Consider the following 26520-nt stretch of genomic DNA (forward strand, 5'->3'; position numbering starts at 1 on the left):
TAAATAATAACTCTCAGCCAAAGCCTGCTACCCTTCTACGAATCGCCAACTTTTTCCTGGCACTTAGCTGGATGCCCTCCCTATGTAGAGTGATGTATTCACTATAGCATGTTGGTAGTGTAGTGTTCTGTCTCTGTTGAGGAGTGCATTCAGACAAAACAAACACCCAGACCCCGAGGAAGAGGAACAGACCAGACGTGATTAAAATCCTCTACACGGCCGTGAATCGAACCTAGGACCCTCAGAACCGAACGCCTTAACGTTGATCATTCAGCCAAGGAGTTGGACACGCTGCCACGAATCACCGTCAGGAAATAGAGATGTTTGAAAACATGACTCGTTTCCAGTAACACCCAAAGTTTCACTCAGCCTCCAACAACAATGTATACCACGTTAATTTACAAGAGAGGAACTTACTTTCTCGTCCTTCAGAGGCCTTCCTGGTCCGCATATCTATTGCTGTGCATTTCGGGTACATTATTTCCACTTCAGCAGCTTTCGAAGTAGAATTATATCGCAGGCTGGTAATACTTCAATAATTGTATTTTCTTATATTCACAGGTTGGTGCTGGGGTTTACGGACAGCCAAGGCCGACATTATCCCCGGGGTCCACCACTGGCTACCGAATACCACTATCCAGGTAAGGAGAACTCGTTTATTTGCTAAAGATAGCTCAAACTAGTGCTCCGAATAGTCAATTCAATTAATTTCATCGAATGAATCATTGAATACACTTAACATGTTATTATTATTATTATTATTATTATTATTATTATTATTATTATTATTATTATTATTATCACCCATGCCCGCCTCTGTGGTGTAGTGCTTAGTGTGACTAGCTGCCACCCCCGGAGGCCGGGGTTCGATTCCCGGCTCTGCCACGAAATTTGAAAAGTGGTACGAGGGCTGGAACGGGGTCCACTCAGCCTCGGGACGTCAACTGAATAGAGGAAGGTTCAATTCCCACCTCAGCCATCCTCGAAGTGGTTTTCCGTGGTTTCCCACTTCTCCTCCAGGCAAATAGGGGCTGCCTGGCCGAGACAGTAAAGGCGTGCTCGGTTCGCCCGGAAGGACGAGGGTTCGAATCCCCATCAGGAAGTCGTAAAATTTAAGAAACGAGATTTCCACTTCCGGAGGTGCATATGGCCCTGAGGTTCACTCAGCCTACACCAAAAATGAGTACCAGGTTAATTCCTGGGGGCAAAGGCGGCCGGGCGTGGAGCTAACCACTCTACCCCATCACGTGCCGAGGTTAACAATGGTGGAAGTCTTTACCTTCCACTCCTCCAAGGGCCTTCATGGCCTGTACGGAGGTGACTATGCTTTGCTTTGCCTCCAAGCAAATGCCAGGATGGTGCCTAACTTAAGGCCACGGCCGCTTCCTTCCCTCTTTCATGCCTATCCTTTCCAATCTTCCCATCCTCCTTCAAGGCACCTGTTCAGCATAGCAGGTGAGGCCGCCTGGGCGCGGTACTTGTCCTTCTTCCCAGTTGTATACCCCCGACTCAATGTCTCGTGCTCCAGGACACTGCCCTTGAGGCGGTAGAGGTGGTATCCATCGCTGAGCTCGAGGGAAAAGCCAACCATGGAGGGTTAAGAAAGAAAGAAAGAAAAATGTTCAGCACGACCGGGAATCGAACTCCGCGTGCTCTGCAGTCGCACTCCTGTGCCTTATCTCGAGACCACACTTCACTGCCGAGCATTTACACTGAAATTATGGGTAATGAAATGCAATAAATAAAAGGCTTAAGAAAACTCATTTCTACAAGTAAAATTATCGTAGTCCGCCTCTGTGGTGTAGTGGTTAGTGTGACTAGCTCCCACCCCCGGAGGCCCGGGTTCGATTCCCGGCTCTGCCACGAAATTTGAAAAGTGGCACAGGGCTGGAACGGGGTCCACTCAGCCTCGGGAGTTCAAATGAGTAGAGGTGGGTTCGATTCCCACCTCAGCCATCCTGGAAGTGGTTTTCCGTGGTTTCCCACTTCTCCTCCAGGGAAATGCCATGATGGTACCTAACTTAAGGCCACGGCCGCTTCCTTCCCTCTTCTTGGTCTATCCCTTCTAATCTTAAAGAGAGAAAGAAAATTATCGTAAATGTTGTTTAGCATGTACCCTACTATAACAAACATGTTGTAAGTGACCTAAATAAGGTAGAATTGTTTTAAATATAATAATGAAATCGATAGTAGGCCTAATTTCTTTCTTTCTTTCTTTCTTTCTTTCTTTCTTTCTTTCTTAATCTGTTTACCCTTAAAGGATTGGCTTTTCCCTCGGACTCAGCGATGGATGCTACCTCTACCTCCTCAAGGGCAGTGTCCTGGATCGTGAGACATTGGGTCGGGGTATACAACTGGGGAGGATGACCAGTACCAAACCCAGGTGGCCTCAGCTGCTATGCTGAACAGGGGCTTTGTGAGGATGGAAAGATTGGAAGGGATAGACAAGGATGAGGTAAGGAAGAGGCCGTGGTGGTAAGTTAGGTTCCATCCCGGCATTTGCCTGGAGAAGTGGGAAACCACGGAAAACCACTTCCAGGAAGGCTGAGGTGAGAATCGAACCCACCTCTACTCAGTTGACCTCCCGAGGCTGAGTGGACCCCGTTCTAGCCCTCGTACCACTTTTCAAATTTCGTGGCAGAGCCGGGAAATGAACCCAGGCCCCGGGGGTGGTAGGTAATCATGCTACCAGTACCCCACAGAGGCGGACCTATTTTCTTTCTTTCCTTTCATAATCCCTTTGCCGTCCAGGATCGGTTTTCTCTCGGACTCAGCCAGGGAGCCCACCTTTACCGTCTCAAGGGCAGTGTCCTGGAGCATGAGACTTTGGGTCGGGGAGATACAACAGGGGAGGTGGTCTCACCTACTATGCTCAACAGTGGTCTTGTGGCGGGATGGGAAGATTGGAAAGTATAGACAAGGAAGATGAAAGGGAGTGGCCGTGGCCATAAGTTAGGAGAAGTGGGAAATCACGGAAAACCACTTCAGAGATGGCTGAGGAATTGATCGAACTTCCCTCTATTCATTTGATCTCTTGAGGTTGAGTGGACCCCGTTCCAGCCTTCGTACCACTTTCCAAAATTCCTGGTATAGTTGGGAATCGAACCCGGTCCTCTGGGAGTGACAGCTAATCACACTAACCACTACACCACAGAGGTGGACCGATACATTAATTACGGAATCTTTTTGTCTACACTGTGCCTACAAAATCAAATTCATGGTACTTATTCTTCAGGAATTTACTTTCTTAGCTCTCTTCTCTTTAGCACTTCGTTACCCAGTATCTCAGTGACAACCACTGGCAGTGATGTATGGTCTGGGGGTAATGCGCTGGGGTATGAATGCTGAAAACTGGAGTTCGAATCCGAAAAAGGTATCCGGGAGATAGTGGGTTCGAATCCCACTGTCGACAGCCCTGAAGATCTTTTCCGTAGTTTCCCACTTTCACACCAGGCAAATGCTTGGGTTGTACCTTAAGGTCACCACCGCTATCTTCCCTACCGTAGCCCTTTCCCATCCCTCCATTGCCGAAATCCTTCGACGTGTTAGTGTGACGTTAAACAAGTAGAACCAAGAAAAACGGAACTAAGTGGTAGATAAACATTAATATGCTAATTTATATCCTTCGGATGATATTAAGAGATATGGTGTGATGTTATAGTAAAGTATATCGGACCTAATTAGTTACAGATATCCAGTTATCATATTTTTACATTTCCTTTAGAAAACAATTTAGGGACAGTGGGAAATGATCATCGAGGTGCAGAGAGTTGATGTCGTCCATGAAGCACCATTGCAGACTTGATCTAATCGCTTTGGATTTTGATATTAGTTCAAATGTATAGATTATGTTGTTGTTGTTTTTTTTTTCTATTGGCTTTACGTCGCACCAACACAGATAGGTCTTACGGCGACGATGGGAAAGGAAAGGGCTAGGACTGGGTGGGAAGCGGCCGTGGCCTTAAATAAGGTACAGCCCCAGCATTTGCCTGGTGTGAAAATGGGAAACCACGGAAAACCAGCTTCAGGGCTGCCGACAGTGGGGTTCGAACCTACTGTCTTCCGAATACTGGATACTGACCGCACTTAAGCGACTGCAGCTATCGAGCTCGGTAGATTATGTTTTGTGTACGCTCTTCAAAAAAAAATGGATCCGCCAGAATCACACATATGCATATGCTCTCACTGACAGTAGCACTCCTTGTTTACTGATAGTACACTGACTGACAGAGCAAATGCAACACCAAGTAGGAGTGGTTCGAAAGGGATGAAAGTTGGGGGAAAAACAGAGACGGCAGGACGAATAATTGATGTTTATTTCAAACCGATATGCAGGTTACACAATGCGCACGGCATCGACTCAGTAGGATGTAGGACCACCGCGAGCGGCGATGCACGCAGAAACACGTCGAGGTACAGAGTCAATAAGAGTGCGGATGGTGTCCTGAGGGATGGTTCTCCATTCTCTGTCAACCATTTGCCACAGTTGGTCGTCCGTACGAGGCTGGGGCAGAGTTTGCAAACGGCGTCCAATGAGATCCCACACGTGTTCGATTGGTGAGAGATCCGGAGAGTACGCTGGCCACGGAAGCATCTGTACACCTCGTAGAGCCTGTTGGGAGATGCGAGCAGTGTGTGGGCGGGCATTATCCTGCTGAAACAGAGCATTGGGCAGCCCCTGAAGGTACGGGAGTGCCACCGGCCGCAGCACATGCTGCACGAAGCGGTGGGCATTTAACGTGCCTTGAATACGCACTAGAGGTGACGTGGAATCATACGCAATAGCGCCCCAAACCATGATGCCGCGTTGTCTAGCGGTAGGGCGCTCCACAGTTACTGCCGGATTTGACCTTTCTCCACGCCGACGCCACACTCGTCTGCGGTGACTATCACTGACAGAACAGAAGCGTGACTCATCGGAGAACACGACGTTCCGCCATTCCCTCATCCAAGTCGCTCTAGCCCGGCACCATGCCAGGCGTGCACGTCTATGCTGTGGAGTCAATGGTAGTCTTCTGAGCGGACGCCGGGAGTGCAGGCCTCCTTCAACCAATCGACGGGAAATTGTTCTGGTCGATATTGGAACAGCCAGGGTGTCTTGCACATGCTGAAGAATGGCGGTTGACGTGGCGTGCGGGGCTGCCACCGCTTGGCGGCGGATGCGCCGATCCTCGCGTGCTGGTGCTGACGTCACTCGGGCTGCGCCTGGACCCCTCGCACGTGCCACATGTCCCTGCGCCAACCATTTTCGCCACAGGCGCTGCACCGTGGACACATCCCTATGGGTATCGGCTGCGATTTGACGAAGCGACCAACCTGCCCTTCTCAGCCCGATCACCATACCCCTCGTAAAGTCGTCTGTCTGCTGGAAATGCCTCCGTTGACGGCGGCCTGGCATTCTTAGCTATACACGTGTCCTGTGGCACACGACAACACGTTCTACAATGACTGTCGGCTGAGAAATCACGGTACGAAGTGGGCCATTCGCCAACGCCGTGTCCCATTTATCGTTCGCTACGTGCGCAGCACAGCGGCGTATTTCACATCATGAGCATACCTCAGTGACGTCAGTCTACCCTGCAATTGGCATAAAGTTCTGACCACTCCTTCTTGGTGTTGCATTTGCTCTGTCAGTCAGTGTATTACACCGAAATGCCGGCCCCGGGTTCGATTCGAGGCCAGGTCAGGGATTTTTATCTGCATCTGAGGGCTGATTTGAGGTGCACTCAGCCTACGTGATTACAATTGAGGAGCGATCTGACGGTGAGATAGCGGACCCTGTCTAGAAAGCCATTAATAACGGCCAAGAGGATGCGTCGTGCTGACCACACGACACCTCGTAATCTGTAGGCATTCGGGCTGGGCAGCGGTCCCTTGGTACACCATGGTCCTTCGGGGCTGTTGCGCCAGAGGTTTTTTTTTTTTTTTACACTGAAGTTTCCAGGGCTAGTACTATAGTAAACAGAGTAAGAAACAGAAAGTTGACAACATTGAATAATTTATTTTCGTATTTAAATTTCCACTGTTAGGTAAAACTAAATCCTGTGCCAAATAAAGTTAATTAATTACGCTCATTAATTAAATAAATACAGCTCATTAAGTTTCACCAAGAGGAAAAGTCCTCTCAGTTTTAATTAGTGTTGATGGGGTGAAAGTAGCTCACGGGATCACTGTGTTAATATGTGGCAAGGTCTTCATTGCGATAATCACATTAACGACGTTGTAAATAAAAGTAACAGATCTCTTCATATGGTTGTGAGGGAATTTAGGAGTGGTTGTAGTAAGGATGTAAAGGAGAGGGCGTATAAGTCTCTCGTAAGACCCCAGTTAGAGGCCCTCAGAGGCTCTTAACTTGGGAGCGTGGGTTGGGTACCACGGGGCTCTTAGTGGAGTCCTGGCATTGCTTCCACTTACTTGTGCTCACCATCTATCCTATGCGACCTCCATTGGTCAACACTTTTTTATTTCCGACTCCTCGAAGCCTAAGGAATGAAAAGAAGGGAGCCATAATAGATCCTTGCGATACGCCTTCATCAGCTAGACAGGGCGTTATTTGAAATTTAGAGTAGTCCTTTTCACTTTCGTAAAGTATATCTGTTAATTGCCGTCTGTTATTCAAATATGGTTTTACTCATTTGTTTATTTATTTTATAAGTTGCATTACGTCGCACCGACGCCCTTGGTGACTCTTAACTTTCTTCGGCCAATACCTTCATTTTTCGAAGTGTCGGACCCCTTCTATGTTTTCCCTCTGATTAGTGTTAATAGAGGATGGATGCCTAGTTGTTTGTTTGTTTGTCCCGTTTCTCCACGGGGTCGGGTATGAGGTGAGATGAATCTGTCGTGGCGACTTTTTATGGCCGGATGCCCTTCCTGACGTCAACCTCATCACAGGATTTAATGAAATGTATGGCGTGATATATGATAGTAGGAAGGGGGAGGGTGAAACTCGGTGCCCGCACATAGCCTACTCCTGTCCAATTGCACCAAGGGGTCTGATCAAGTCTGTTTAACGTCCCCATCCGATGGACGAATCACCATCAACAGCGTCATATGCTCTCATTCCATATGAGCACTGCGGAGAGGTTTGGAATTTAATCCAGGCTTCTGGCACGCAATCTAGTGATTAGAAATTGTATAACATAACCCTGCCGACCAACATTCTAATGATGAAAATGTTTTCGACCAACAGGACTCGGACCGGCTAACCACGGTGTCAGGACATTTAGACTTCAACCCCTTAACGATCATGGCCACCAGGCGGGCTAAATGGTTGCCTAGTTGTACAATCACCACCACCACCACCACCACCACCACCACCACCACCACCACCACCACCACCACCACTACCCCAGTTAGAGTATGAGGACGACACCAGGATTACTTGATATGAGAAATGATGATTTGTTCTTGGTGTTTCCCTACAAACGAGTAGTGTTACGAAATTTTGGAAACATTTCGCTGGGAAGACTGGAAGTAAGGAGACGAACTGCTCGACTGAGCGGTATGTTTCGAATTGTCAGTGGAGATATGGCGTGGAATTATAGTAGTAGAGTTTCTAAAGGTAGAAAAGATCAGAATTAGAAGATAAAGTTGGAATACAACGGGACAAATTGGGACAATTATCAATTTATAGGAAAAAAATGAGGAAAATGTTTGATAAATTTCAAAGTTCCTCGAAATAGTTTAAGAACAGACTAGGTAAACAATGTTTCTTTCATTCCAACTAAAGCAGCTGTTTTCTTCCTTTCTTCCGTTAAGAAGGGATGGTTGCCTTCCTCTTAAAACAGTAATCACCACCATTACCACCTTCTTCCTTCTAATTTCTCAAAAACGGGATGGTGTTTGAGAATGTTTACGAATCTAAGAAGAGACTGGATTGCAATTTCTTCCCTCGTTTCCTCTTCTGAAGTAACCATGTTAACCAATGAATTTGCTTCTCATGATTCCAAGTTCTTCTTTTTCTGTTTACCCTCCAGGGTCGGTTTTTCCCTCGGACTCAGCGAGGGATCCCACCTCTATCGTCTCAAGTGCAGTGTCCTGGAGCTTCAGACTCTGGGTCGGGGGATACAACTCGGGGGGTGACCAGTACCTCGCCCAGGCAGCCTCACCTGCTATGCTGAACAGGAGCCTTGGGGGGGGGGATGGAAAGATTGGAAGGGATAGACAAGGAAGAGGGAAGGAAGCGGCCGTGGCCTTAGGTTAGGTACTTTCCCGGCATTTGCCTGGAGGAGAAGTGCGGAACCACGGAATACCACTTCGAGGATGGCTGAGGTGGGAATCGAACCTACCTCCACTCAGTTAACCTCCCGAGGCTGAGTTGACCCCATTCCAGCCCTCGTACCAATTTTCAAATTTCGTGGCAGAGCTGGGAATCGAACCCGGACCTCCAGGGGTTGGCAGCTAATCACACTAACCACAACACCACAGAGGTGGACGATTCCAAGTTCACTCTTGTATTAAAACAAATAAAAATAAAAGGCTCGCCGGCAATCGTAAACCATGTGATTGAGAACAAACGTCTATTGTTAACTAAATCACACAAAATGTAGGTAGAAAAGCGAAGAGTCCATTCAATTGGGATGAAGTACTCTCTTACGCCAATTTTTATTCATACAGAACGGAGAGAGTACTCAGAGGAAGAGAAATACTCTGTTACTAAGGAGAGGCGACGCCATATTTCGTATAACCAACATCCGCTGCTATGAACGCGCCGATCCTAGTATGTATTAAAGCAGGGACAGATACAACGCAACCGTTTCGGGAACACAACAGTTGCTGAATGAAACCGTTGCAAAAATGTAACTGTTTGCAGTTGCAGTGCCGCTCTACTGTTGCGTTCTTCACCAGCACCGTTTCACACTTTCACAATCGGTACGCATACAAAACCGTCGTTCGCAATCGTTGCATTTCTTCAAACTGGGGTTTTCCAATGTATCTGGAAAAACTTACAGGTCAGATAGGCCATTCCGGATATCTACGCAGCTATTGGCTGATTTTTTATATCTGATTTATTTATATATAATAGTTAATACATGAGCCTCCGTGGCTCAGACGGCAGCGCGTCGGCCTCTCGCCGCTGGATACCGTGGTTCAAATACCGGTCACTCCGTGTGAGATTTGTGCTGGACAAAGCGGAGGCGGGACAGGTTTTTCTCCGGGTACTCCGGTTTTCCCTATCATCTTTCATTCCAGCAACACTCTCCATTATCATTTCCTAGCATTTATCACTCATTAATAACTCACCTTGGGAGTGGCGACCCCATTGTAATAACAGCCTATATATGTTTCATTCATCACATCCCTGACCCGGTCAATGACTGGAAAACAGGTTGTAGGTTTTCATTTTTTCATTTTCAGTTAATACATACAATTATTTCAACTGTTTAACAAATGAACACACAATTAGATAAAGAAAAACACAAACAAAACCCGTCTTTACAACTTCTTGTTGCCTAATGTTCATGAATTATTTGAAGTCTCAGAATATCACAATAACGCCCATCTATGGATTCAAGAATTAACAAGTGAATGAATCACACAAACGTATATCACTCTTGTATACAACTTATCTTGATTATTTTTTTTCTTTTTTTCTTTTCTTTTTTTCAATTTACCCTTGGCACTTCCACATTTACAGACCACTATTTAGCTGCTCTACATATTCTCCAACCATCTCTTCCTTTTCGGACACTGAATGCACATTGAAACATAGTCATTTATCTCGAACATTCTTTCGAGTTCACTGTAAGGCTCAGTAGATTTCAGCACACAGTCGACATAACAACCTAACAGTAACACCACAGCACTGTTCAGTTGAGGTGGTTGTAAACTGAATGTAGGGCGGATTACCCACCCAGGTGTGATATATGTGTTCGGACGTCCGATGATGCACTTTAGCATCTGTTTAAATTTATTCCATGTTGAATCTTCGCACAAGTTTTAAGTCTGTGTTGGATTGTGTCTTTATGTTGTCTGATGAGCCTGACTTCAGCGAGGGTGAGAATACAGTGCTATGCTAGATTCAATGGCTTGAGTGTTGCAAGGCACAGTTAGCCGAATATTTTTTGAGTTAATCTTCTTTGTTATTCTGATCACACTCCATTCGGTCGTCCTACTCCATAGCTAAATCGTTAGTGTGCTGGCCTTTGGTCACAGGGGTCCTGGGTTCGATTCCCGGCAGGGTTGGGAATTTTAACCATAATTGGTTAATTCCGCTGACAATGGGGCTGGGTATATGTGCCGTCTTCATCATCATTTCATCCTCATCACGACGCGCAGGTCACCTACGGGAGTCAAATCAAAAGACCAGCATCTGGCGAGCCGAACTTGTCCTCGGACACTCCCGGCATTAAAAGTCATACGCCATTTCATTTCTTTTTCCACTCAGTCATGAAATACAGAACTAATGGATCTTTGGATGCAGTAACATTTATCATTTAAAACTAATACGAAGTCCGCCTCTGTGGTGTAGCGGTTAGTGTGATTAGCTGCCACCTCCGGAGGCCCGGGTTCGATTCCAGGCTCTGATACGAAATTTGAAAAGTGGTACGAGGGCTGGAACGGGGTCCACTCAGCCTCGCGAGGTCAACTGAGTAGAGGTGGGTTCGATCCCCATCTCAGCCACCCTGGTTTTCCGTGATTCCCTACTTCTCCTCCAGGCAAATGCCGGGCTGGTACCTAACTTAAGGCCACGGCCGCTTCCTTCTTTCCTTCTTCCTTGTCTATCCCTTCCAATCTCTTCATCCCATTCCCCCCGCATGGCCCCTGTTCAGCATAGCAGGTGAGGCCGCCTGGGCGAGGTACTGGTCATCCTCCCAGTTGTATCCCCCGACCCAGAGTCTGAAGCTCCAGGACACTACCCTTGAGGCGGTAGAGGTGGGATCCCTCGCTGAGTCCGAGGAAAAAACCAACCCTGGAGGGTAAACAGATTAAGAAAGAAAGAAAACTAATACGGAAACATACAAGTTCAAGTTCACATCACGTCTCTGTAATGAGAAAGAAACACAACGGCTCGGACGGTGGAACACTGGCCTTCTGACCCCAACTTGGCAGGTTCGATCCTGGCTCAGTTCGGTGGTATTTGAAGGTGCTCAAATACGTCAGCCTCATGTCGGTAGAATTATTGGCACGTTATACAATTCCTGCGGGACAAAATTCTGGCAACTCTGCATCTCCGAAAACACGTTATGTGGTCGAATCCAAATTTTAGCAACATATGCAATGGAATGTATTATACGTTGTTAATACATTTCAGAATGATGTATTTTGATAGAAAAACGGTGTTATCAATTTTGTAAAACTTTTTTTGACTCAGGATCGTTGGAAAATTGTGTTCTTAGTCACACTGTAATCTTTGTATATCAAAGGTTTATGCTATATGACTGAAATACGTCACTTCTTTTATATCAGCTTGTGTTGGGTTGAATGATATGGATCACCGGCTGGTCGGTACAGGTAATGTTGGGTTGAATGATATGGATCACCGGCTGGTCGGTACAGGTAAAGTCGTTAGACGTTGCCGCGGTTGACCAAGGTTGACGTACTACCTAATTTCTATCCATATCGTTATTTTTCAACCGCTTTATAAAACGGTTGTCTGCGCGCAATTGTTTTAGCGACAACCGTTGTCTAATAGCAACTGTTTTGCCGAGCACTAGTATGCATAGTGTTGTGCAGATCCTGAATATAATGCTGAGTCCGCAGTCCACGCCTATTTCATCGGCGCAGCCAACTGATCGAGATTCGTTGCCGGAGCTTGGAGACGGGTAACAAATCGTCCCATTCAATCTCACACGTGCTCGATCAGTGACAGGTCTGGAGATCGAGCAGGCCAATGCAGCAGACGAACAATATCTAGAACAGGCTGGCCATTAAGTACTGGCAACTAATTATTGTTAATTCCTGTATTAAAAAAAATGTTGTAATATAATATTAACTCCCAAAACTTACACAGCAGCACCAACAAAATATATTTGTAATATTGTTATATTTCATTACTACTATAGTGTAATATGTAAATTATTATAAGAAAATACCGCTAGATACTTGACAAACTGACTTCTGCTGTCACCTGATGCCATTCTTTGTCTCTGTCACGTCTTTTCTTTTTTTTTGCTAGGGGCTTTACGTCGCACCGACACAGATAGGTCTTATGGCGACGATGGGATAGGAAAGGCCTAGGAGTTGGAAGGAAGCGGCCGTGGCCTTAATTAAGGTACAGCCCCAGCATTTGCCTGGTGTGAAAATGGGAAACCACGGAAAACCATCTTCAGGGCTGCCGATTGTGGGATTCGAACCTACTATCTCCCGGATGCAAGCTCACAGCCGCGCGCCTCTACGCGCACGGCCAACTCGCCCGGTCTGTCACGTCTTGTCACGAATACTCGTTGAGAGTAAAATCATATAAAACACGATGTTTTTCCACAGTGCCCATGAATTTTGCATTAAACGCCTCCATGTCAAGAGGCGATATGAGAACAGGTCGCTCAGATCACGCTTCACTGCAGGCCGCCCAGGTTGTTCAAATCACACTAGTTGAGTAGATCGCTGTTGATTTGCTTTCATATTGCTCCGTTCGTGGATCACCACTCCTTCACCTAGAAGTGACAGGGAGGGGATATCGCATCGCTGTTGAATTGCTTTCGTGTTGCCTCGTGCGCGGACGGTCTTAATGTCTCTGTAAACCTTAACAGCAGTTAGTGGGACGAAAAACTAATTATATTATTATTATTATTATTACTATTATTATTATTACTATTATTATTATTACTATTATTATTATTACTATTATTATTATTATTATTATTATTATTATTACAGGGATAACCGTGGAGCAGAAAGAAGTTAAAGAAGGTGCCGGGGTGAATGGGTCTGTCTACAATGTCAAAATTAATTTAAAACTTGAACTGAAGGTTATATTTCTTTTAGAACTTCAAACTTAACAATTTTTCATAACAATGAACATCAGGTACAATGACAGTTTCATAAATTGGAAAATTCAATATTCAGACCTTGACAATTCTGGGCTACAAGCCCATAGGTTACAAATTTACAATTGAAAGTTAAGGGCAGAAATACCCTAATTCAAGAGCACTTGCTCCCAAAAATACAATATCTAGCCTTCCAGAGGCACTCGTTACTATTACAAAACTCTGAAAAAGAGCTAACAGGCTTTCAGTTTCTTACTACCGACTCAAGGCAACATTACATCAAAATCTTACAATCTCTGGCCCCTCAAGGCACAACTTACAAATTGAAAATAATTTTATACAGGGGTATCTAGTCCCCAACCTACTGGGCCTTTGAGAAAAACAACAGGTTAAATAAACGGCCCGAACACAAACTGAATGGAGGCGTACACTGCGCTCCGAGATAATGAAAAAATTAAATTCCTACGGGGATCTAGGCCCATGAAACAGGGGCTATTCCCAAAATACTGAGGTGGCTCGCATGGAAATATCTTTAACATATTACAGAAAAGTTGCAAAACGTAGTCACCTCAAAGCAAGATGAAGGGGAGCTCGAGAGGGTAACTCACTCTCTATCCCCGATTTACAGTTAAAGACTTTATGAAGTTTTCCATTAGCCGAAAGAAAATTTACATTTTAGAAAAGTAGATTACATAGTTAAGGATTCGGACCTTCCCCTCGAATAAAGCTGCGAAGGTAGCAAGAAAGAATGAATTTATGTGGTCATTACCTTATAGATGTTCTGCTGACCGAAGAAAGAGTTGGTCCCGCCTCCTGCCTTAACACACACACTTGGAAAGAAGGATCAATTAACAAGGAAACGTGAAAAGCCGCAGTTTATATACCCTCAGGGAAGGTTCGAGAGTATTCAAGACTAATCAGGATACACCCTCATAATTTTTATTGGCAGATTCAAAATGAACAAGAAATGCGGGATTGGTTGAAAATTAATCACAAAAATTTATGATTGGCTAGATTCAAACCTGGCGGAAAGAAAGAAAGTATTGCCAACCCATAAAATAAATTAACATAGATTCAGTTATGAAAAAACTAGGAATACAAAACTTCTTTAAGTTATAAGTTCTTCCCCTTGCACCAGAGTGCATGATCAGAGTTTTTGATAGTGTCATCTGTGGGAAAATGTCCAAACTTCTTGATGAATGGCAAACAAAACAAAGAGAAATTCAATCAGTTTAGGAAACTTAACAACACTATTCCTTAATTTTTCACTGGTGACATCTTCCGATTAAAGTTCCAAGTTGTTGTGTAATCAATTTCACCTTTTGATCGATAGAGGAGTTTATTAAGGCGCTTATTTTGAATGTGCGTCCTTGAGGTGTACCTCCCGGTACTATTATTATTATTATTATTATTATTATTATTATTATTATTATTATTATTATTATTATTATTATTATTATTATTATTATTTCCTCACTCTTTCTAGTTCCTCTTTTTAAGAGATATTGTCCAGATTATCTGTAAAGTATTCAAATTAGATCGTGTGGCTGTCAGTGAGAAGAGTGAATGATGAAGAAACATTAGTACATCGCGTGTGAGTATATAAGGCAATGACCGTCACCATCGCCATCGGCATCTTCATCTCATAGTCCATTAATGTGTACAGAGTGTAAGGGAAACACCGTCCAATAATGACTGACGGTTATGGGAATAGGAACCAAACCTCTAACACGCAGTTTTCATTTACAATCAACAGGGGACAGTAAGGTAATACAGTGCGAGCCTCAGTCGAGTTGCCGTGCCTGGTCAAGTGGATGATGAAATAGCTGCCTGACCCACATAGCTCGCCCAGCGATGTCATGGTCTCGGCTGTCTGCGATAAGTTTCCGTACAGCGTGACTGCTTCTTATACACCAGTAATCTAACAGTTCAGTGCATTTCATGGTCTTTCATTCATTAAGATGCACCATACAGAAGCCCACAAGATTTCTCCTCATAATCGAATTCTGAAACTTTATAATAAATTAAATAAATGTACATATCTTTTCTGTGAATCAAATCAACTTTGAGTGATACCTTCCTATAAAACAAATATTGAACATTATAACCCTTTTGTGTACATGCCTGATTTCATTTTTCTAGCTGTTCCTTTCTTTCTTATCTCTGCATTCTACCGTTAAATTTCTCTTCTTCTATTTGAATCCACAGTTTTTAAATTACCTATATGTTAAACACTTTATTTCTCTTCTCAGAATATTATTTTGCATACTGTGTCATGTTTATTTCGTACCCTCTCTTCTAGGACTGTTCGTATAATTTAACTTCATAACCAAATGTGTTACTTTGTATTATGCACCACTGTTAACAAATTTACTGTAGTAACTGTATTTTATTGTATTACTAACTTTCTCTTGCTTGGAATCCTCAAGTCTAAATTGGGTAGTTCGCTGTATTCTTCAATTAGTATTTTTATTTGTTTGTGTTCAGTTAATGTTTAATAATGTAATTATTAATTGTATACTGTGAACACTGTAATTGGGCGAAAGCCTGTTATGTTCATCGCTCAACAAAAAATATTTAAATAAATAAATAAATAAATAAATAAATAAATAAATAAATAAATAAATAAATAAATAAATAAATAAATATTTTTGTGTGATTTTAAATGCAATTCACATCGAAATTCTGAAGATTCATGGGGCTGAATTGTTGATGGTCCAGATGGCTGATTTCCTCCCCAAGGAGCGACGGTGAATGCTGCCAGTTACTTTGACACACTGGAGAGTTTGAGGGTAGCAATTCTCAGAAAGCGACCAGACCACACGCAGCCAACAGCACGTGTGAGTTGTTACGGCGTTTCCGGTGAGAAGTACTGGAGCATCCTCCCTACAGTCCCGACCTGGCACCCAGAAATTCCCATCTCTTCAAGCCGTTGAAGAAGCACCTGGGTGGTAAGCGATTCAACTACAATGCGGCCGTTCAGCATGCCGTCATGTCGAAGTTTCAGGGACTGGAAGCAGATTTCTTCCATGCCCGCTTCGATGCCTTGGTGAACCGTTAAAACAAGACAGTGCTTGTACAAGAACGGTGACCATATTGAATAGTAATCCGTACCAGTGCCCTACTACTGTGTATCCTTATATCTAGTATAAAATGACATTTCCCTGAGAAACTATAGTTACCTTACTTTTTAAAGCTACCTTGTAGTTTTTTAATCACATTTTATCAAATAGGAGACTTTGGGGCAGTTCTGATCTTCTCGGCTCAATTTTATTTTTCGAACGACGGTGCAAGTGATTGAATCCCTGCAAAAGTTCGGCATACGGCTTTTAAGGGATTTTGGTGTTTCGTGACGGCTATTCACGAAAGCGACGTCGTGCGGGGCCTCTCTTTGGGGCATTTGGACCGCAGACCACGCTTAAAATGACTATGCTACTTACTGCATTTGAAATTAAATTGAGAGTTAGGGGTGTGTTTGTTTTAATGTCCTGACCCCATTCATGACGGCATTTATTCTACAGTTTTTCTTTATTCGTCTATCATTTCATTAATAATCATGTGAAGGGTTGTTATTTTACAATCAGCTGTAAACATTCTCCATTTCAAACAATATTCTCATGTGGTGATTTTTTTATTCGTTATGCCCAACTACTGAGCACGTCTGAACTTATTAGCACATTTTTATATTTTTCTTCATCTCTTCCCAATATCTCTTCATCCTCTCGCTATGCTCCTTTTTACGTTGTTCATTCCATCCTGTATTTAGTCGCATGGAATTTAGAGAAAATTTGGGTTTATGAATTAACGTTCTGAATTTTATTCTATCTTGAATGGTTTCTTCGTTAATGCCAATTTAATTTAGATCTTCACTGATTTCTTTTAGGGCCGATGACCTTCGATGTTAGACCCCTTTAAACAACAAGCATCATCAAGCGATTTCTTTTAGCCAATTATTATAATTTTTAATTTTTCATTGATAAGGATAAGTTTAACATTTTCTTAGTGAGCCTTTTAATATCCATTCTATATAAGTGACCATAAAATTGTAATCGCCGTTTCCTTATTGTATCTGTGATTTTTCCTGTAACTTGATAGATTTATTATTATTATTATTATTATTATTATTATTATTATTATTATTATTATTATTATTATTATTATTATTATTATTATTATTATACTGTATTAATATTGACACCCTATTGTATGTTCTCAGATGGTGAGGTGAGCAACCAGATAGCCCGTCAGCCTCCAGTACCGCCCGCAACATACTCCAGCAGGTGAGTTGATTGATGAATCTTAATTCTTGATCAGTGCACGGTTGTTACAGTCTATAACAGTTAATCATAACATACTGCAATCAGGCTAGCAGTTTTAGTGACAAGGCACATGCTTTCCCCACCTGATGAACAATCAAACATTTACGAAACCACACCTGTTACCCAGCGTTTTGTACGCTGTAGAGTAAGATACCATTTGTTGGCAGATCGATGGCCTTTTTAATTAATTTCGTCGGATATGCACCACATGTCGCCAGAGTATTTTTTCATGCCAACTTCGTACGACATGGAGTGTCGAATGAACTTTCTTCCTCCACCCTTCAAAACTCCGACTATCTCTCCCGGGTGTGAACTCGTGATCTTGGGAGTCGGAGGCGTACACTCTACCACTGATCTTTTTTTTTTGCTAGTGGTTTTACGTTTTACGTCGCACCGACACAGATAGGTCTTATGGCGACGATGAGATAGGAAACGCCTAGGGGTTGAAAGGAAGCGGTCGTGGCCTTAATTAAGGTACAGCCCCCAGCATTTGCCTGGTGTGAAAATGAGAAACCACGGAAAACCATCTTCAGGGCTGTCGACAGTGGGATTCGAACCCTCTATCTCCCGGATGCAAGCTCACAGCGGCGCGCCTCTAACCGCACGGCCAACTCGCCCGGTACCACTGATCTACAGAGAGAGCTAACTGTATACAATGTGCTGTTTATTAATCACTGGATCGAAGATAAGGCTGAATTTGAACAAAAGCTTATGCAGTGAATCGACAAGCTTCTCACGTACAATCAGATCAGTTTCAAGATGCACTGAACAAATCTGGAGAAAATGCGTCGAAATATTCAATAGAAAACAATAAACTATCGAATAGAAACGAAACTGTTTCCCATCAAGACAACGTTAGGCCTCACATAACCTTTGTCTTCCTATGTGAAGAAGATGCATGCTGTTGAGTGGATATTTCTCCACATCCACTACATTCCACGGACACTGTACTATCTGACTTCCCCTTATTACAGTCTCTGCAGAATTGTCTGAACGGGAAATCTTTTAAATGTTATCTTTACCTCTAAGCCAGGGCACCTCAAACGCCCAAAATCTCACGCGTGCAAATCGAGGCGCAAGAGCTCCGTGCACTGTGCATCGGTCCCGCTCGGCTCGACTCGGACCAACGCTTCGTCTCTGGGCTACTCGGCTAAGCTCAGCTCAACTCAGCTCGGATTTGGAGCGCTACAGAGCAAGTGGGAAGGGGGAGACAAAGGGAGCGAGCGAGACAGGCGTGAGGAAAGAGAGAGAGCGCGCGCTATTGCTCCAAATCGAGGAGTGGGGGTCTGCACTCTGGTCAACCAAGCGAAGTCGTCTTTTGCACCGTGCACAGTGCACCCTGAGAGGCCCTGCTCTAAGCAATCACTATTTTAAAATTTACAAAACCGGGCTGATTGGCTCAGACGGTTGAGGCGCTGGTCCTCTGACCCCAACTTGGCAGGTTCGATCCTGGCTCAGTCCAGTAGTATTTGAAGGTGCTCAGATACGTTAGCCTCGTGTTGATAGATCTACTGGTACGTAAAAGAATTTCTGCTGGACTAAATTCCAGCACCTCGGCGTTTCCGAAAACCGTAAAAGTAGTTAGTGGCACGTGAAGCAAATAACATTAACAAATTCTTATGATTAAAATTTACAGAAAGCTAAATTATTTCACTCCCGCCTGGCCCTTTCCCAAATATTTGGGATAGATGATTCATGTAAATTTGGCTTAGTTTTACGGCCAGATTCCCTTCCTGGAGCCAATCGTATGTGGAGGGATGTATTCTCTTTAGTAACGTAACGAGAGCTCCAGAAATGTATTTAATGACAATGTGGAGCTCTTTTTCTGTATTGATTATATTTACCGAATAACTGCAGAATGATATCAATAATAATAATAATAATAATAATAATAATAATAATAATAATAATAATAATAATAACAATATCCACCTGCGTAGGGTAACGGTTAGCACTATTAGCTGCCGTCCTCGAGGGGTCCGTGTTCGATTCCCGGTATTGCCAGAAATTTAAGGATGGCAGCAGGGCTGGTATGTGGTTAAAATGGTACATGCAGCTCGCCTCCATCAGAGGTGTGCCTGAAAAGAGCTACGCCACCTCGGGACGAGGACACCAGTTTACTTTAATAATAGTGCATAAATACAAAATCAAATTCATTAGTATGCATAATCTATACAGGGAACAAAATTTTCAGCACGGAAATATTCTGTTTTGTTTTTGCATTCAAACTCTGTAGGGACGCAGTCTACAAATATGTCAGCTGTCCATTTCATCAGAATAACACAGATGTTTGAGTGCGCTATTTTGATAAATGTATATAAAAACAGGTGCATGTAGATTCGAAAATACGAAAGTGATCATACGGAAACTATAATACTGTAGCGAACACAACTATTGATTGGACCGGGCGAGTTGGCCGTGCGGTTAGGGCCGCGCGGCTGTGAGCTTGCAATCGGGAGATAGTGGATTCGAATCCCACTGTCGGCAGCCCAGAAGATGGTTTTCCGTGATTTCCCATTTTCACACCGGGCAAATACTGGGGCTGTACCTTAACTAAGGCCACGGCCACTTCCTTCCCACTCCTAGGTCTTTTCTATCCCATCGTCGCCATAAGACCTATCTGTGTCGGTGCGACGAAAAGCAAATTGAAAAAAAACAAACTATTGATTGGTTGAAATTCCTTATATTCTTATACGGGATTCGTCATTGGAACCATGAGCTGAATAGTCACTATTACTTGTTTCTGTAACGGCTGTAGTGTGATGTGCTGCCCGCATATAGAAACTGTCTATCAAGACAAATACTCATTCCTCGAGCTACAAGAATTAACCGAGCGCAGCTGTAAAATTCCAGCCCAATCGGGAATCGAAACCGGACCGTCTGAAACGAAAACCATTCAGCCAAGAAGTCGGAATAGAGGAAGCTAAATTTATTTATTTATTTATTTATTATATACTTTAATAAATAAAGACTTTTTACATAACCTTTTTTTGTATTTCCACCAAAGAAAACGCTTAGAACATTTTGAAGAAGCCAGTTATAAAGTCTTTTAACACAAACTTTTAAAAAGTTTGGAATATTGTCGGATTAGGCATCTTATGTGGCAGAGCGTGTGTAGTCCTGTTATAAAAGGTAGAGAGTAAGAGTAATGTATACACGCACATAATTCAATTGCTTGTTTACAATACAGCAGATATCGTTTTCTACGGTCTGTGTTGAGCCTGGAGTGAACAATGCTATTTCAGGTGGAGACTGACAGTAATGTATACAGTGCTGTACGAGATTCCGCTAGTGTTTACGTTTCACAGTTAGTATTTCCCAGTTTAAGGGAGTCAGAATTGTGGCATTGATTCAGGGTTGAGATACATAAGCAGCAGCACCACGCATCGTAGGGGTTGCCTGAAGTGCAGAGTCAAAAACTTGGAAATAGTACCATGAGACCGAGGAAAGGTCGACCGAGGGTGACAACGTTACGTCAAGATCGGTACATTCGCGTAACCGCGCAGAGGCGACCGACTGCTCAACAATTACGAGACGACTTCTTGAGAGCCACCGGGGTTCGTGTATCTATACAAACTGTACACAATTGGCTGCATAGTGCCCAATTAAGATCATTTCGACAAATTTGACGTGTTCTACAAGAGAATCGTTATCGTGTTGAGAGGAGATGACGGGTTATCCAACATGTCAATTGGATGTTGGATGAATGGCGTAATGTTATGTTTACAGATGAAACATGGATATCGCTTAGGCCAGATACACGACGTCAAAGGGTGTGGGGACTGTGGAAAGTACCAGCATGTCCAAGAGATGCATGGATTTGGGGGTGGTGGTGTAACGTTTTGGGCTGGATTTATGCATGGCCATCGTACATCTTTTGATACCAATTCGAGGGATATTAACTGTCCAGTGCTATACCGATGAAATTCTTCGACTTTTTGTGCAATCCTTTAGGGATGAATATGGTGCTGAATTCATTTTTGTCGATGACAATGCTCGCCCTCATCGAGGTGCTTCAGCAAGAAACTTCATAAGAGAGGCATGTATCACCAATGTGAATTGGACGGCTAATTCACCGGACATGAACTGCATTGAGCATGGATGGAAAAGGTTGAAGACAGCTGTGTTTGATCATCCACAATGTCCACAGATACTCCCAGACCTCATTAGAGTTGCCCAGATGGAATGGAACCTTCTTCCTCAAGATGATCGCAAGCATACCACGGCGTGTCAGAGACATGAGCAATACAACAGGAAGCCATACACGGTACTAAGACAGAGTAAAGAAGGGAAACCCTTCACATACAAAAAAGGGCACAAATTGTAATCTTTTCATTGTGTATGTTGAGTATTCAGCCCGAAGGCTGGTTTGATCCTCTGCAGCTCCACCAACACCTGTCATAAATAGCCTAGGCGTCACTGAAGAGGCGTACTAGGGAAATTAGGAGTGAGGTAGTTTCCCGTTGCTTTCCTCACCGAGCCATTCGTTGCTATTACATATCAGTCTGCCAAGCCCACTGAAATGCATGCACCAACCGACCATATGAGCGATATTTTCACACCATTCATAACAGGGACTGGCTACATAAGCAATGGTATTACTAGCATCACTCATACCTCAGTCATTTTCATATTGTCAAAGCCAAGGATGAGACTGAGACAGGTCAATGAAAGCAACTAATTTGATGTAGCCCATACCAGAAGACATAGTGCACTGTAAACACTACATCTCGCCAGCAAAGGCATAATCATTATTGCTGTTGATTCGCGTAAGGTATTGGCAGAAAAAAAATTGATTTTGTAAATGTTGACAGTTTACGGTTGTATGTCTCTGTGAAACAATAAAGAACATTCTGTAACTTCATTACTGCATTGCATCCTTGATATTCCAAACATTTTAGCGGTGTATATAATCCAGACAGCAACATTGTCTTACCGACGATATCGAGTATTCTTCTCTCCAGGTTTATTGCTAGTGTGACCATTTAGAAAGGGGTAGTTATAAACGATGGGTTGGCAGGAGATTGGCCATCCTTACGTTCAGATCATACGTTTATTTTGTAGGCTATAACTAGTTAAATACAATTTCAGAAACATCCGCCCAACATTAAGTGCACTCTGTATAACACTAGTTTTATGCTCTGCTCACTAAATCACTTCAAGTTGCAACAAAGACTACTTTATACGACTCTGTTGGTGGCCTATTAGGGCGCACATACCTTCCGCTACATTTAACACAGTATCAGCTTACAAAGTGGCTTTCTGGAGCTACTTTATGGAACATAAAATGTGCGAACAAACCAAAGTACTTGCACTAAACAGAGTAATAAAGTTGACCCATTAATAATATCCTTTGACAGTGCAAACTGAAAGAAGCATTCAGCCGAAAGCGTTACTTCCCTCTCGATGAGGGTTTTAATCCATTAAACTCCATATTCCGCTTTGTAGCCTACTCACCTACAGCACATCCGACGAGGTACCTCATTAGCATTTGAAAAGTGTATTTAATTTTATCTGACCGTTGTTAGGGTAGAAAGACTCGGGAATACTGGAGCACGACAATGTATTGAGAGAACCGAGTTAAAGTGTATTTGCTTTTTTCTACTCAACAGAGGTAGCCAAAGAATTTGAACACTGTATGAATATGTGGTACGTAACATACGTAATGAAGCTGAACCGAAGCGGCAAAGGGACACGTAGTTTACCCAGAAGGACGCAGATTGTATTCCTCATCAGGAAAGAAAAAATTAATGACGAGACTTTTAGTTCTGGACAGACACATGGTATTGAGGTTCATTCGAACTACGTCAGGAAAGGGAGTATCCCAGAGGAAGGTGGTCGGGTATGGATTTACCACTCTATCTCATTTAGTGCAGAGTACGAATATCAGAAGCCTTTGCCTTTAACTCTAACTGCAAGTGCGTTCGCTATTTGTTTATTCTTGCAGCTATTTGCATCTTGAGGAGTCATTTTCAGTCAAGTATTCCTTGTACGAGGTGATCTTCATCCGGAATAGCAGAGTAACATAAAGCAGGAGGTATGAATTCAGGACAGTTGATATGGAGATACATTATAAAAATATTGCACACACATGATTTAATATATGACATAGGATGGTTATATCAACATATAACTGCCATAGACACGTACAAAGAAACGCTAAGAATAAATTATTTCAAATTAAGTTTTAACCCCTAGAAGCTGAGAGAAAATTTCTAGATATTAAGGAATTAAGCCTGCGCCCTCCGTGACTCAGACGGCAGCGCGCCGGCCTCTCGCCGCTGAATACCGTGGTTCAAATCCCGGTCACTCCATGTGAGATTTGTGCTGGACAAAGCGGAGGCGGGACAGGTTTCTCTACGGGTACTCCGGTTTTCCTTTTTATCTTTCATTCTAGCAACACTCTCCATTAACATTTCATCTGTCAGTCATTTATCATTGCCGCAGAGGAGTGCGACAGACTTCGGCAGCCGGTACATTTCTTATCCTCGCCACTAGGTGGGGGCTTCATTCATTCCATTCCTGACCCGGCCGAATGACTGGAAACAGGCTGTGGATTTTCATAAGGAATTAATCCATACTAAACCAAACCAAATCCCATGGCAATACAGCCCTTGAAGGGCCTTGGCCTACCAAGCGACCGCTGCTCAGCCCGAAGGCCTGCAGATTACGAGGTGTCGTGTCGTCAGCACGACGAATCCTTTCGGCCGTTCTCCTTGACTTTCTAGACCGGGGCCGCTATCTCACCGTCATATAGCTCCTCAATTCTAATCACGTAGGCTGAGTGGACCTCGAACCAGCCCTCAGGTCCAGGTAAAAATCCCTGACCTGGCCGGGAATCGAACCCGGGGCCTCCGAGTAAGAGGCAGGCACGCTACCCCTACACCACGGGGCCGGCATTAATCCATACTAATAAATGATAATCTATGTATAGAGACAGGAATCATTGTAACACTTAAAACATGGTACCTAAAAATCCAAAAACCTCAATATAGTCAGAAAAGTTGAGAATTCTAAAGCTCCCTGAGAAAATCGAATTGAAGAGAGTGTGTTAGAAATTGAGGATGAGGAACAAATGAGCATAAGAATGCAAACCTGAGCCTGTTTTCACTCAGTTGGAAACTTTTATCCGAAGGTGCATAGGTACAAAATTTGTGTATTGACACTTAATATACAAATGTTAAATAAATATATAGGAAAGAAATCATTTATATGCATATCTTACTTAATATATCGTTTTTCTTAAATTTGAAGAACGCTATGGGCCATGTACACTTACCTATTAATGTTAGTGACGTGGAATATGATTTTTCTGGGGACCTTCTTAGTCAAAAGCGACACACGAACAGCCTATAACGTGCTCATACTTGCCATAATGCATTATTGATAAATACAAAATTTGCCGTTTTAAAAATCGGCCGCACCCAGAAGGAGACATTGATACTGAATGAAACATGGCACAGAGAATGGGTACTATAATGCAAATAATTGGTTATATCAAAACAGATAAGTCGTTTGTTTGGGCAAAAATGTGAATTTGAAAAAAGTATCTGTCAGTACTCAGTTGTACTGTAACGGTTCAAATCCCGTTACAAGATGATATCTGTATTTTTATTATTTTATTATTTTATCTCTATTATTATTATTATTATTATTATTATTATTATTATTATTATTATTATTATTATTATTATTATTATTATTATTTCAGTATTATTATTATTATTATTATTATTATTATTATTATTATTATTTTATCTGTGATATTATTACTATTATTGTAATTATCATTGTAGTTGCATAATTGTAGTTAAATGTATGCATATATACGTATGTGTAGAATAACACTCAAGACATGTACAGTGAGAATTGTTATATATCAGATGTTGGATATGACATTGCTATATTGTGCAATACTGCTGACATTTCTGTCAAGTCATCGCCACGTCATGGCTACGTCATCGTGAACATTTGGCGATGAGCTCAGATACTCAGGCCGCCCCAGGGGATTTCACCATTACATGTAATATCTGTCGCGTTGTGAGAGTAGGTCATTGTTATTTCTGGAGGTTACGCAGGTGTGTCATGCAAAGTCTATAAGAGGTGGCTGCATATTGTAGCGTCAGTCATTAATTAAACGGAAGCTGAACAGTGAAGAAGTCAAATGGATAAGTGGACAGTCATTTTTCTACTGGAAGCAGAGGCCACAGTTGGCCATTGTGTGAACGAGATGGAGAAGACTCAGTGAGCCATTAGTCTTTGGTCGTTGAGAGAGTGAGGCCAAAGTTGGTCGGTCACTTAGTTGAATACCATACAGATTTACCAAGAAATCATATGATATGGAGAAGAAGCAGTCACAAGGATGCATTACCAAGTTAGGCGTGACACATCTACAGTAAACACCAGATCTAAGGAATACGTCGTAATTACACTCAAAGTGTTGAAGGTACAGTCAAGTGAAACAGTGAGAGATATATTCCGTATAAATTGTTATATGTCCGGTCAAGAAGAATTCAAATTCATGCCTAGTTTCTTTCAGTTGCAATGTCATAATTTCATATTCTCATCTGTTTTATCGCAACAAGACTCACTATTTTTATATATTAATTAAAGAATATATTTTGTTCTAACAAATGAATTTATAGTATTATTCCAATGACAGAATTAGATAACCTCAAATTTAATGGGGAAACCGAACGCCAATCTCCTTTTCCCAGAACTTATATGGTATGTTGTCAAAAGTAAGCTTATTACCCCACACCCTAGAGATAGTCAAGATTCTCATTCTCTCTCAGAGAGTTAGGAACGCCTCAGTACTACCCCTAACTTGTATAGGTGCGGTGATTCAGTATGGCATGGTGTCATAGAGACGTAAAATGTTCTTCTTTGGATAAATTGGTCCATACTTGCTGCAACTGCCACTCCAGATTCAGCAGATCCAATGGAACCATACACTAGTTGGGGTCTTACCAGAGACTCATATGCCCTCTCCTTTACATCCTTACTACAACCCCTAAATACCCTCATAACCATGTGCAGAGATCTGTACCCTTTATTAACAATCATATTTTTGTGATTACTCCAATGAAGGTATTTTCTTATAATAACACCTAGGTACTTACAATGATCCCCAAAGGGAACTTCCACCCCATCAACACAGTAATTAAAACTGAGAGGACTTTTCCTATTTGTGAAACTCATAACCTGACTTTTAACCCCGTTTATCATCATACCATTTAATCTTGAGGTGACTACGATTTTGTAACTGT

At 42.8% G+C, this 26520-nt stretch overlaps 1 protein-coding gene across 1 annotated transcript in view; it reads left to right on the top strand.

The window, feature by feature from the left end:
- LOC136871888 (uncharacterized) overlaps window positions 1–26520 on the top strand; it is a 606370-nt gene that overhangs the window by 504893 nt on the left and 74957 nt on the right. Inside the window, exons 3-4 of the mRNA XM_067145560.2 lie at window positions 562–641; window positions 17149–17212. Of these exons, the coding sequence (XP_067001661.2) occupies window positions 562–641; window positions 17149–17212 (144 nt within the window). The remainder of the gene's footprint in view (window positions 1–561; window positions 642–17148; window positions 17213–26520) is intronic.

Source organism: Anabrus simplex, chromosome 4 (assembly GCF_040414725.1).
Source record: "Anabrus simplex isolate iqAnaSimp1 chromosome 4, ASM4041472v1, whole genome shotgun sequence".
Taxonomy (NCBI): domain Eukaryota; kingdom Metazoa; phylum Arthropoda; class Insecta; order Orthoptera; family Tettigoniidae; genus Anabrus; species Anabrus simplex.